We start from the raw sequence: 12534 nt of genomic DNA on the forward strand, positions 1-12534 counted from the left end.
AGAATACTTTCTCATTTAACCTGAAGGTATGATGCTCTTTTAAAATAGTTGAAACAAATGTTAAAAGATACCTTTACAATTTCATTGTAGCTACTCATGTGATAAATACTTCTAGTTTCACTGTTACAGAAAAAAAATGTGCATAGAAAAACAGTAGATGGGCTAGTTAAATGTTTGACATGTGAGAAATTTCTTTTTCAGTTGTAAGAGATCTTACAAGTTACAAATATTTATGCATCTTGATGTGCTAGAATCAAAATCTCTTCTAATTTTTGTGTCATGGTTTCAGGTATTAGCTCATAGAGGACAATACTGGACATTGTTGCAGAACGCTGCCAGGGCATTATGGAACAGCGCTCACACCGCCTTACTGAGGGCATACACACCAACACTAAGTGACCAGGACAATGGCCTGCTTACCATAGATGAGATTAGATCTAAGGCCTGGAAACCTTTACATGTAGCTGCTGACTGTCTGCTAGACATGATGACACAGTTACAACTAGATCTACAAGCTCAAACAGCTAAGGTTAGTTTTAATTCTTCATTGTTTTCAGTATTAGTAAATAGAAATGTCACAAATATTTTATGGAGTTTAAACAAGTAGAATTTTTTAGGAAGAATTGTTGATGACAGCAATAAAACCTTTTCATCAAATGTTGCAGGCCAAATCAAAGGGCAAGAAGCTTGGAGAGTATTTTGAATCCTGGACTGGTAGTGTCCTGAATGAAGCTGGAGGTGCCAGTCTGAAATTTGAGGATCCAACAGACAACCAGTCTGTACTAGATGTCAGGTTCATTAGGAGATTGGTTCTACGAGTGTTAGAGATTCTTTACTATGAAGAGAAATGGGAAAAACTGGTGGACATAGCTCTCAAATTTAATGCACTAACAAAGTAAGCTGAAAAAAATTATGTTTCTTGCATCTTATCTTAGCAAATGTCTATGTGGGATCAATTTTGGTGCTTAAACAACTATATGATACCTTCTCCTCTATATAATTACAACTGATTCCTGCTGTGGGGACAATTACAGTTTATGCATAGACGTTAGAGGTGTTATTCTATTCAAAAGCATGTTTATGTGCCCCCGAGTCATATTAGTTTTCAACTGTCCATCCGTTCGTTCGTTAGTTCGTCACAACGTTAACTTTTTGCATGAAGGCACTTTACTCGCGAACCACTGCACCCAGGACCTTCAAACTTCACATGCTGATAGTACTTATTGAGTACACGACCCCTTTTGACTCTGGGGTCACCAGGTCAAAGGTCAAGGCGCTGCAGGGGCATTTGTCACCATTAGTGACAGCTCTTGTTAAAGGATTGATTGCAAATATTTTGTTTGTATATTTTATTTACTTATTTATAAAAACAGTAAACCTCAATAATTATGGTGATATATTATCTTCATTCAGTGAGCGTCATGCAGAACAGGTGATCCCACTGTTGGTTCAAGCACAGCGTAAACTTACCGATGGCATCCAGGAACTGGGTGGTAAACTTCCACCCCAGCCTCACTACCAACAACTCATGTATAGACTAAACTCTGTTGTCACTGCCAAGACATACCTCACTCAACAGTTAGAGCTAGTTATTGACAAGTCTAACCTGCCCCCAGTACCTGCAGGGGCAGGTATCGACCCCCTTGGACATGGTCTGTACACAAGTAAAGATGCACTGAAGAATGTTTCAGTACCACTAGATGTGCCATACAGTCTGTCAGTGTTGTATGATGCCTTTGACAAGTCTCAGTACACCTCAAGGGCCTTACAACATAGCAGGAAACTCATGGTGCTTTACCTAGCCAACCAACAAAATAGTAAGTTATTTTCTTGACAACTACAGATAATTAGTGATAAAATGCATTATATTGAGTGTCTTGAAAGTTTAAAAGTACAAATGTATGATATTCCTGCAAATATAAAAAAAAAATCTTTTTTAAGTAAAAATGTTTTTATTCAAAGTCCTGTGAAAAATTATTTAAACTTTGCGGAACAAACTTTTTCTCTTTGTCAGATCTCTGCACAATTTCTTTGGTCTTTAAGCTTCTTAAAAGCATTTAGCTGTAATTTTCTGCTATGTATTTACTGATTGTGAGAAATCTCTAAATCATGTTCAATACCTACAGTGTCTGAGGCAGCACTGAGTAGACAGCCATCACGTGTTGACTTTATACCAAACACTGCCCGTCCCCAGCCTACAATGCCTCCAGATATCAGTCGAGAGGAATATTTGGACCCGTCAGATGTCCAGACAGCTCCAATACATAGATCTCAGATAGGGACAGTCATCACATCTTATGAGAAAACAATAGGTAATTCTTAGTTATCATATATACATCTTTTGTACAGAGACAGTGCTTAGTTCATTGATTGTAAGAGTTTACTGCTAATGAAAGGAGAGTCACAACCCTGCCACCACACATACCAGCACTGAGTACTTTTGATCCTGCTGGATAGATAGACACCAAGGTTTCTCTGAAATTATTTTTTGTAACTCAGATATATAATGATGTGCTTGTAGATTTGTTACATTTATATATGAAGTCTTAACATTTTTTTAGATTTAATTTTGAGATTTGTAGAGCTATAATTGAAGAGTCTTGGATAGATTAGTAAAAGATTATTTAGAATAAAAGTACTGAACAAAAATTGTGTTCATTATTTTACAGAGATGTTACTAGCTAAGAATGCACGAGATCTGGCAGCCCAAGCGATGCACGAAACGGGGAACCTACACTACCATGTGGGTAACCTGCGAGCAGCATACAAGTGGTGGTCTGAGGCCCTGGAACTTATTCTGAATGCTGATGATGTGTTACACACCTGGCGGGACCTCTTCAAAGATGCATCAGATATCAGTGCAGAACTTCTTCAGCGTTGTGGTATCTGGGGATGTGTACTGGCTGCAATACTCACATCTAATGTTGCTCAGTATGTACTCTAGTGTATTGTTAAAGTAACACAAGAGTTTTAAAACAAATATAAATACTATTATGTATCATTTTACTTCTTATTCTTCAGCTGTAAAACATATACATGTATTGATATGGTGAAAGCTATTTTATACAATTTATAAGTTGTAAGTTTATTAAAACTTCACAGTGTATTCAGTTTTTTTTCTCATTATAATTTCAGGTTTATTTTGACCTCAGACCTTGGGCTGAGAACAGAGTGTTGTTTCCTCTCTGGGTACTTGTTTAAGGTAAGTAAGACTTTATACAATCTTAAGACAATCTTTTATGATATATCAGTATTTTTTTTTCAGTAAAACTGAAGTTTGTTCCAGTCGCTGTATAGTTATAATTTTGTTTCTTCTGTTTTTCTCTGACTTTTTGCAGATTTTTTGTACCCCCCGACAACAAAGTTGTAAGGGGGGGTATACTGGTTTCAGGTTGTCTGTCTGTCTGTCTGTCCGTCTGTTTGTCTGGTCGTCTGTCCGTCTGTCCGTAGACGCAATCTTGTGCGCACCATCTCTCCTTATCCCCTTGACAGAATTTTATGAAACTTCACACAAGTGATCAGTACCAACAGTAGTTGTGCATGGGGCATGTAAGGTTCTTTTAGAAAAAAAAATTGCAGAGTTATGGGACTTTGTTTTTTTGTTACTATACTATATACATATACACAATCTTGTGCGCACCATCTCTCCTCATCCCCTTGACACAATTTAATGAAACTTCACACAAGTGATCAGTACCAACAGTAGTTGTGCATGGGCATGTAAGGTTTTTTTTAGAAAAAAAAATTGCAGAGTTATGGGACTTTGTTTTTTTGTTACTATACTATATACATATACACAATCTTGTGCGCACCATCTCTCCTCATCCCCTTGACACAATTTAATGAAACTTCACACAAGTGATCAGTAACAACAGTAGTTGTGCATGGGCATGTAAGGTTCTTTCAGAAAAAAAATTTGCAGAGTTATGGGACTTTGTTTTTTTGTTACTATACTATATACATAGACACAATCTTGTGCACACCATCTCTCCTCATCCCCTTGATACAATTTAATGAAACTTCACACAACTGATCAGTAACAACAATAGTTGTGCATGGGGCATGTTAGGTTCTTTCAGCGACAAAAATTGCAGAGTTATGGGACTTTGTTTCTTGTTAACATACTATGTACATACAGTCTGCATGTGCAATCTTGTGCGTGCCTAATCTACCAAACCCTTGCACACAATTTAATGAAACTTCACACAAGTGATCAGTACCAACCCTAGTTGTGCATGGTGCATGTTACATTCTTTTAGATAAATATTCTGCATAGTTATGGGACTTTGTTTTTTGTTACTATACTGTATACATACAGTCTATATACATACAGTCCACATAATTATGCAGTCTTGTGTGTGTCAAATTGCAGTGTACTGTGTCAGTGCATGCGGAGGGTACATTCATCACCTTTAGTGATAGCTCTAGTTTTATATACTTTGCAATTTTTTTTATGTCTTGTTAAAGTTAGAAAAGTTAGAAATTTTGAAAATTCCTACCGTTTTTGGTCAGATATTACCTTTTTCTTCAACATTTTGAAGGTTATTAATGCTACCTTTATTATACTTCTTAACAGAACTTTTAAAAACAAACTCTAAAGAATCTACATTATGCTTTATTTCAGGCTATATTCAGGTCTTCCTTACCCCACCCACTTGCTGATCGTGACTATGCTATGTATGAGGTAGGGGAGGGATGTGAGGTGACAAATCTGATTCCTGGTGTTGACCTGCTGTCAGAGAAGTATAGAGCTGATGGTAGACAGGTGCTAGCAGCACTGCGCTGGGTCATTGAGGAATTAGCCAGAGGTCACCATAACCTCTTTGTAAGTTTATTTCACTACATATTATACTTTTATATTTTTTTTTAAATGCTTCCCTTATCATTGTATTATCTCTTTGATAGTGCTGAAATTCCTAAACTAAGGTGCGTTGACCTTGTCATTGTTTAAACCTTTTTCCAGTAAAAATCTAACCAAGACTGATAACTACTTGATTGAAATACTCAGTGCAATAACTTGAATAAAAGTTTCTCTCAACTTACAACCCAAGTGTCATACTGTAATCAGTTTAAATGGTGTATGAATTGTCTTCTAGGTTCTTCCCCTTATGACCCTGAACCAATACTTTGCCACCTTTGTGTGCAGAGACTTACAGAGAACAGTTGATGGTAGGATATTGAAGTGTCGGGTCCTGTCAGACCTAGGTTTGTTCTCTGAGGCCCTGCAGGTCCTTCAGAGGCTCCTCCATGGGGAGAGGCTGCCCCACACTGGGGACAGCAGCTTCAGACAAGTGGAGTCAAAGGTCATACCCTTAAAGTTCAATACCAGTAAACCTATCACAGAACCTAGTAACCTAAAGGTAGGTCTGAATTCCTTTTTTTATGTTCAACATTGTTTGTTTCTCTGTGTCAGTTTTGTTTGAGAAAAGTAATAATGAAATTAAGTTTGTATTTGTGTACTGAAGAACCTTTTTTTTAAATAGAAGAATTTCTGTATATTTCTTTGCAGTTGATGAACTTTTGTTTATTAACTTTGGTTTAGAAAAAAATATTTCAACAAAACTTGGGGAAGTATTTGGACATCCATTTGCTGTATTTATCCTGAAAGAGTATTTAATATATATTGTCCTAAAGTATGGGACAAAAGTGCATTTGGAAAATTTTATTATATTTGTAATAAAATATTCATGGTACTTTACTGATGTGTAGCATTGCCTGTAATTATGTTGCAGGTATTAGAGAATGTACTAGACAAGAGACTGTCATCTAACCTCGGTATGCTGTATGGACCTCATATGACCTGTCACCTGTCTCTCGTACAAGCCCATCTGTTTGTCTGCCTAGCTCAAACACTGCCTGTCCTACCAAACATTGAAGATATCATGTAAGTAGTGTCTTTTCTTAAAATCAAATGAAATACAGGGGTGGGATTTTGCAGCTCATATTCATACCTAATTCTATGTGAAATTGTACAGTTTCTGAACAAGGACTGAAAAAAAATATAATACATATTTAATGCAGTTTTCTTTGACAAACAGGAGATCTGTAGATTTTTTAATTTTACATTTTACAATATAGTGTCGTTTCTATTTCTGAATTAACATTTACATTGATTAGAAATCATAGTTGATGATAGATTATTCCACCTAGTAATTTGTTTAAAATATAACCCTGATATTGAAAATGAGGATGAAACAACAGTTTACAAATTATGTTCTTCTGTTTTCACCATGTACAGTTTACCAGAAGGAGGTAGTGCTTGGAGGCAGCTGACTATCAGTACAGTATCAAGACCCGGTACTCTCGGCCTACATGGTATCAAAGCTGCTGAGACCCCATCCAAACCTAGAAAGGTGGGCACCAGACCATCTAAAACTGGTGAGCAGGGTTTATTGTTTTATTTTTCAGCTTCTTTAATTTGTTTTTTTGTGTGAGCAGAGTTTTGATTGTTTATTGTTTACACAGAGATTTTTGTGTAAGAATAATGATGCAGTATAGTTTTGTGTCATCTAAACCAGTACATGCTACCTGTATAGTGCTTTTAAAGGGCAAATTTCATTTTCAGTGATTTATATACAGTTGAACTCGGATCTTTCGAACACCCGGGATTGCTCGAGCTCTTCGCCCGGTCCCGAATTCATTCCTTCTTTATTCTATACAGTTCTACCTCGGATCGCTCCAACTTCGAAAATTCGAACTCTCGAACTCATTTGGTGGTCCCTTTGGCTCAATTACAGTGATAATTACACCTATTCAGTCGAACAGCCAATTTGTCGCCGGAATTGCTTGTGTTTACAAAGTTTTTCACACCTCTGCCTGACATTCACCAAGCTTCCCCTTTAACCGGCGCATGCATAATTTCCACACGCCTATGTCATGTTTGAAAATAAATAATAAAGACTATTTCAGCGTTTGGTTTTACAAATCATCGTATCATACACACATGTAGGTACAATATGACAATATATTACAATGTAAGGTTTGTAACACATCATGCCCTCGAATTCCCAAATTCAAAATGGCCGCCATTTGGATGGCTCGAACAATGGAAAACTCGAACTTATTTCAACGGGACCCTCGAGTTTGAGCCATCGAAGTTCGACTGTATTATTTATGTGTTGTTTGCTGTTTCTGACAAAGGTACTTTACAAAGGGAAGGAATTTTTCAGTCTCAATCAGAGTTGTCATTCTTGACCTCACTTTCATCTCTGTCAGTGTCCATGAATCAGTACATCAGCTGCCCTTTATAACTTTCACTGTTATAATTCAAATGACGGATGACGTGAGCATACAACAAAAATGGATTGACATGTTGTGATTGTTTTAACCTTATGTTTGACCAATAAGGTGCAGGAACCAGCCACCAGTAAAAACAATTACAATCTAGCTGGAAATTTACAGATAGGCCCTTACAGAAGAAAAAGGCCTGCTGCGTACTCTTGCTGTGTACATACAGCGTATATGATGCGTACATGATGTGTACTAAAATCAAGGGCTTTAAATAGTACGCAGGATATACACCGCACATACACCGATAGTACGTTTGTAGTACACTTTTGACATGCAAATGAGCTCTGCCGCGTACTACTTGCTGCGTACATGCTGTGGACTACATAGTACACAGGATGTATGCTGGAAGAATTTAGTATGCGAGAAATAGTACACAGCATGTACGCGGCACATACACTTTTCACATGCAAATGAGCCTGTGGTGTACTACCCCTGGGGCGTACATGCTGTGTACTCTTGCGGCGTACATGCTGTGTACTACTGCGGCGTACATGCTGTGTACTCCTGCGGCGTACATGTGGTGTACTCCTGGCCAGAGTCCTGCGGCGTACATGCTGTGTACTCCTGCTGCATACATGCTGTGTACTCCTGTGGCGAAACTGCTGTGATAATGTAAATTCCTTACCCCACCAACTTTCGTATGCAAATGCTGATCATTTGGACAGAAAAAAAACAGAAAAAAGATAAGTGACATGCATCAATAAGTATTTACCCTTACCAAAATAATGTAGATTGATGTTATCAAATAAATTAGTATGCTTTTCTTCATCCACTTTTCAATGAAATAAATCAATTTTTGTACCATGTAATTTGGTAAACATTTGAAGAAAATGGCGTAACTGCATCAAGGGGAAACAACTTTAATGCAACTAAATATAAGTGTTGTGATTTATTATAGACAATGTGTGCGTAGTATGTATTTATTTTGATTAAAATCCATCTGAGAACAATCTAGGACTGGAATTATATAAGCATTTATACACTTTTACGTCCGTAAAAAGTAGCGCACCAAAAAATTTTGGATTGATTCTTTCCAATGGGGCGAGCGCAATTAGCCAAAAACGTTATGAAAATATACGAGCGGCAAATCCGATGAACAACTTTTTAATTTGGTGAGGCCTTAATGAGTTAACATAATGAGCATTAAAGCCTTTATAAAACATGATAGAATGGTGTTTTGCTTAAGAGTATTCAAATAACAGTGAGAGCTATTAATTCTTCTCATTCAGGCACTGTTGAGGCATTATCTTGGTAATTATTTCATGTATTACAAAATGTAATGCAACAAAGTTCAAATAAGGCTTTTCAATTATCCAAGTTAGAAAGCTCCAGGATTAATTCAAAATGAAAAAGAATATATTTTTACACTGCATGCAAGGTGCAGCTCAGAAATCACCAAGATGTAAGCTTCACAAATGAACATTGCAAATAGTTTGGCAAATTTTCATTGTTCAGAATACCAGTAATCTGAACTACTCTATGCTATTAAGATAAAAGTTACTCGGAAATCAAGTTCTTGCTTCCAAGAAAAAAAAAAAATGTACAAATCCTGCCTGCATGAAGTGTACTTCAGACTTTTACCTAAAAAAATTCAAAGTATAAACACCAAAAGAAAATTAACAAGTCCCTCCCGCGTATATGAAGTTTACTTCAGACTTTAACTTATAAAAAAAGACAAAGTATAAATGCCAAAAGAAATTGTACAAGTCTTTTCCGCGTATATGAAGTGTACTGCACAAATTTTAAAGTATCTGCGGTGTACATGCAGTGTACTATTTTCTTGTACAAGTCCCTCCTGCGTACATGCAGTGTACTCCTTAAATTTTCAGAGTCTGTGCTGCGTACTTGAAGTGTACTAGTGACCTCCTGCGTACATGCTGTGTACTCGTCGAAATAGTACGCGGCATGTACGCAGCATGCGGTGTATGTAAAATGTACTCCTCTGGCGTACTACTGTGTTCGCGGCATATACACAGCAAATATGCAGCATGTACGCCACAGAGGCTTGCTTCTGTAAGGGGGATCACAGCATAGGAAATAGTTCAGAAAATGTATTTTGGGTTTTTATGAACTTGTGATTTTCTTGGAATATTTCATGACAGTAATACTAAAGTAATGTTGTATTTACACAAGGAGTTACCTTATATATCATGTACATGCGATGGTATATTTTGTTCAGCAATGTTGAATAAAATCTAGCTTAGACGTTGACAGATATGAAGGCTTCTGAAGCAGAAAAGGAAGAATGGCAACTCTGTATGGGAGATCGGCAGTTTGTGGTATTTGTGATTAGTACAGTTGTTCAATACTTACATTTAACAATAAGATGTGATATTTTCACACTATAGATGACACAATTGTAGAACTTGATGAGGACAGTGAGTATTGTGGCTTGTAATAAATTGCTCAGTATGCCTGTACTTACCTTAGTGCACACATACTTGACTTTATTCACCTTAACATAATAAATTTTACAGACTGTTAAAACTTTATTAATTTCAGATAAATATTTACTATTTGCTATTTCTTGTTTAACACAGTAATAATTCAAACAACTACAGTTTCTTAATTTCAAATATTAAAGCAGTATTAATAACAATCTTAGCTTAAATTACTTAAAAATGATGACTATTTGCTATCTTTATAACAGGTTTACAACATTAAAATTTTAGGGTGAATAGTTTTATGGCTGTAGAAAAATGTACAAAGCAAATGTTAAGAAACAGCTGTCTTTTGTTCTGCATAGATCTTGGTAGCAAGGCTTTATGTAGGGAAAAACTTTCTCAGTATTCTACTGTTTCCAGTATGTTTTCTGTCAAAACTGAACATTTTACATCATTCTAAATAATTTCAAAAATATTCCAGATATCTTAAATATTTTCAAAATTTGCAAAGTTCCTACTGCCTGTATCAGTGTAACATGATGTAGACCTTCTATATCTGTATCCTTCAAACAAAAGGATTAACTTATGAAAACCTTGTTATGGATTACCTAAGTGGATCAGATTGAAGGGTTTAACCATGAAAGTTGTTAAAATAAAATAATCTATATATCTAAGGAGGGAGCTTATTATGGTTTGTTTAAAATATTTTCTCTTGAAAATTTAGTGATGCTTTATTCACCTCTTTACTATTAATTATGTCTCCCACACCACTGTGTGGTGGGAGACATATTGATTTACTCCTGTCTGTCTGTCTGTCTGTGTGTCCGTCCGTCTGTCACAAATCTTGTCCGCACTTTAATTTGAACATTTCTCATACGATCTTCACCAAACTTGAACAAAATATGTTTGCCAATAAGTCCTCAGCCAAGTTTGATAACTAGCCAAATCAGCCCAGGCACTTCGGAATTATGGCCCTTGAAACATTGTTTTTGATAATCAAAGCACTGAAAGTGTGATTGGGTTGTATCAGAGCACTGAAAGTCTGATTGGGTTGTTTTTGATAATCAAAGCACTGAAAGTCTGATTGGGAATTAAGAATATATAGGGAGTAGGGTTTACGCTCTAACATTTCTCATCCGATCTTCACCAAAATTGAACAGAATGTGTTTGCCAATAAGTCCTCGGCCAAGTTCGATAATTAGCCAAATCAGCCCAGGCACTTTGGAATTATGGCCCTTGAATTACCAAAAATCGCTCAGCTCTTAGGGCACATAAAGGACTCATATACTACTATTGTATATAGGTCATTTATGCTCCAAGACCTAATCATGTCAGATGATTAGGCAGTTGAGGTCTTGATGCATGGTTGACTCATATACTACTATTCAGATGATCAGGCAGTTGTCGGGAGACATGCGCTTTTCTCAAAAGCAGCTCTAGTTAAGAATGTCTACACACTGCATAGTACTCTTTTTCAGGTACAAGTGTTATTTCTAGGTTGCCTGTAATATTACTAAAACTGGTTCTTGAAATGCAATACATTTTTTCTGTGATAAAAGTCTAGTGTCAAATTAGTTTGCCTTAATGCACAACATGCTGTATTTTTCTGAAGTTTAATGGAGTATGATCTCATTTATCATTTTATTATTGGGAGCCATACACATCAGTTTGTTTGTCTGCCAGTCCTTGTTCCAAAATCATTGATTAGATTTTCAGATAAATAAATGTTCATTATCATTAAACAATGGGATATGCGAATGACCTAGATCACTAGGTCCAAGGTCAAGGTCATACTGAGATATCAAAGATCAGTTAGTTTTATCTAATGTCTGCTTTATATACGTGGAAGGATTTTTATCAAACTAGTATCAGTTATTACCTCATCAAATGACATGCAGAGTTCAACCCAGGTCATTAGGTCCAAGGTCAAGGTCATACCTGAAGGTCAAAGGTCAGATATTTCTACTTTGAATTTGTTCCATATATCTGCTAAATTGCTTGCAGGAGTTTCACAAAACAAGTTTTGGTTATTATTTAACTCAGCAAGACATTCAGAGTGCATTCCTTCCATGTATTAAAACAACATCCTGGGTTATTCCTACCTTCAGTAATTGCTTTAGTTTTCCTTGCCTTAGTTTCTTTTAATGCTTTGCTAGGTTTACTTGAGACAGCAGTTAAGGTTCCGAGTTTGTTCAGTATAAGCTTTTTAAATAGTTCCTGTTTACTAGGTAGTTTTACCAGTACTGTACAATGACTTAGTTTGTTCATAGTTTAGTGTTTTATGGTTGATATTGTTGTTAAAATATGAGATTTATATGGTATGTGGATATCTTTTGTTAATCTTTATTTGTGGCAATGTTTTGCTGATACAGAATATAAACTTTTAGGCATTGAAAAATTGACATTACAGGAGAAATAGACACTATAACTGAAGCTTCAGAACAAACAGCAGATAAACCAGACAAAAAGGAAGATTTGTATAAGGATGAAGAAAAGGGAGATAATAAATCTGAGAATGCAAAGGAAGACAACTCTGTCGATGACTTAGCTGATGAGGAAAAGAGTGATACAGCAGGAAGCAGTAATGGAACAAGTAAAAACTGCAGACTGTGTCACCATTTCTAACTTTAATCTATCATTTTCACTTTGTAGATTTACATCATTTTTCACATTTTTTCTTACACAGCACTTTGGTGATATTTCACATATCTTTCACTTTTTTATCACCTAACTTCACAGGTAGAAGCTGGCATGGAGTTGCAATGCATGATTTTAGTGTGAATTCCTGTTCCCATTATTCAATATTTATATAGTGCTTACACATTAATTTGTCTATTATTCCATTGTTTGGTTAATTGTA

At 36.1% G+C, this 12534-nt stretch overlaps 1 protein-coding gene across 15 annotated transcripts in view; it reads left to right on the forward strand.

Moving 5' to 3' along the window:
* Nucleotides 1-12534, forward strand: part of LOC123530286 (cilia- and flagella-associated protein 54-like) — a 112642-nt gene that overhangs the window by 73337 nt on the left and 26771 nt on the right. For 12 of the 15 annotated variants that reach the window (XM_053521975.1, XM_053521977.1, XM_053521976.1 and 9 more), the window contains 12 exons: nucleotides 290-529; nucleotides 666-895; nucleotides 1414-1817; nucleotides 2127-2312; nucleotides 2670-2931; nucleotides 3136-3202; nucleotides 4625-4825; nucleotides 5097-5360; nucleotides 5733-5884; nucleotides 6239-6378; nucleotides 9639-9668; nucleotides 12085-12267. In XM_053521975.1, the coding sequence (XP_053377950.1) occupies nucleotides 290-529; nucleotides 666-895; nucleotides 1414-1817; nucleotides 2127-2312; nucleotides 2670-2931; nucleotides 3136-3202; nucleotides 4625-4825; nucleotides 5097-5360; nucleotides 5733-5884; nucleotides 6239-6378; nucleotides 9639-9668; nucleotides 12085-12267 (2359 nt within the window). The remainder of the gene's footprint in view (nucleotides 1-289; nucleotides 530-665; nucleotides 896-1413; nucleotides 1818-2126; nucleotides 2313-2669; nucleotides 2932-3135; nucleotides 3203-4624; nucleotides 4826-5096; nucleotides 5361-5732; nucleotides 5885-6238; nucleotides 6379-9638; nucleotides 9669-12084; nucleotides 12268-12534) is intronic. The other 3 variants (XM_053521986.1, XM_053521980.1, XM_053521988.1) reach the window with 3 other exon arrangements.

This window comes from Mercenaria mercenaria, chromosome 13 (assembly GCF_021730395.1).
Source record: "Mercenaria mercenaria strain notata chromosome 13, MADL_Memer_1, whole genome shotgun sequence".
NCBI classification, from domain to species: Eukaryota; Metazoa; Mollusca; class Bivalvia; order Venerida; family Veneridae; genus Mercenaria; species Mercenaria mercenaria.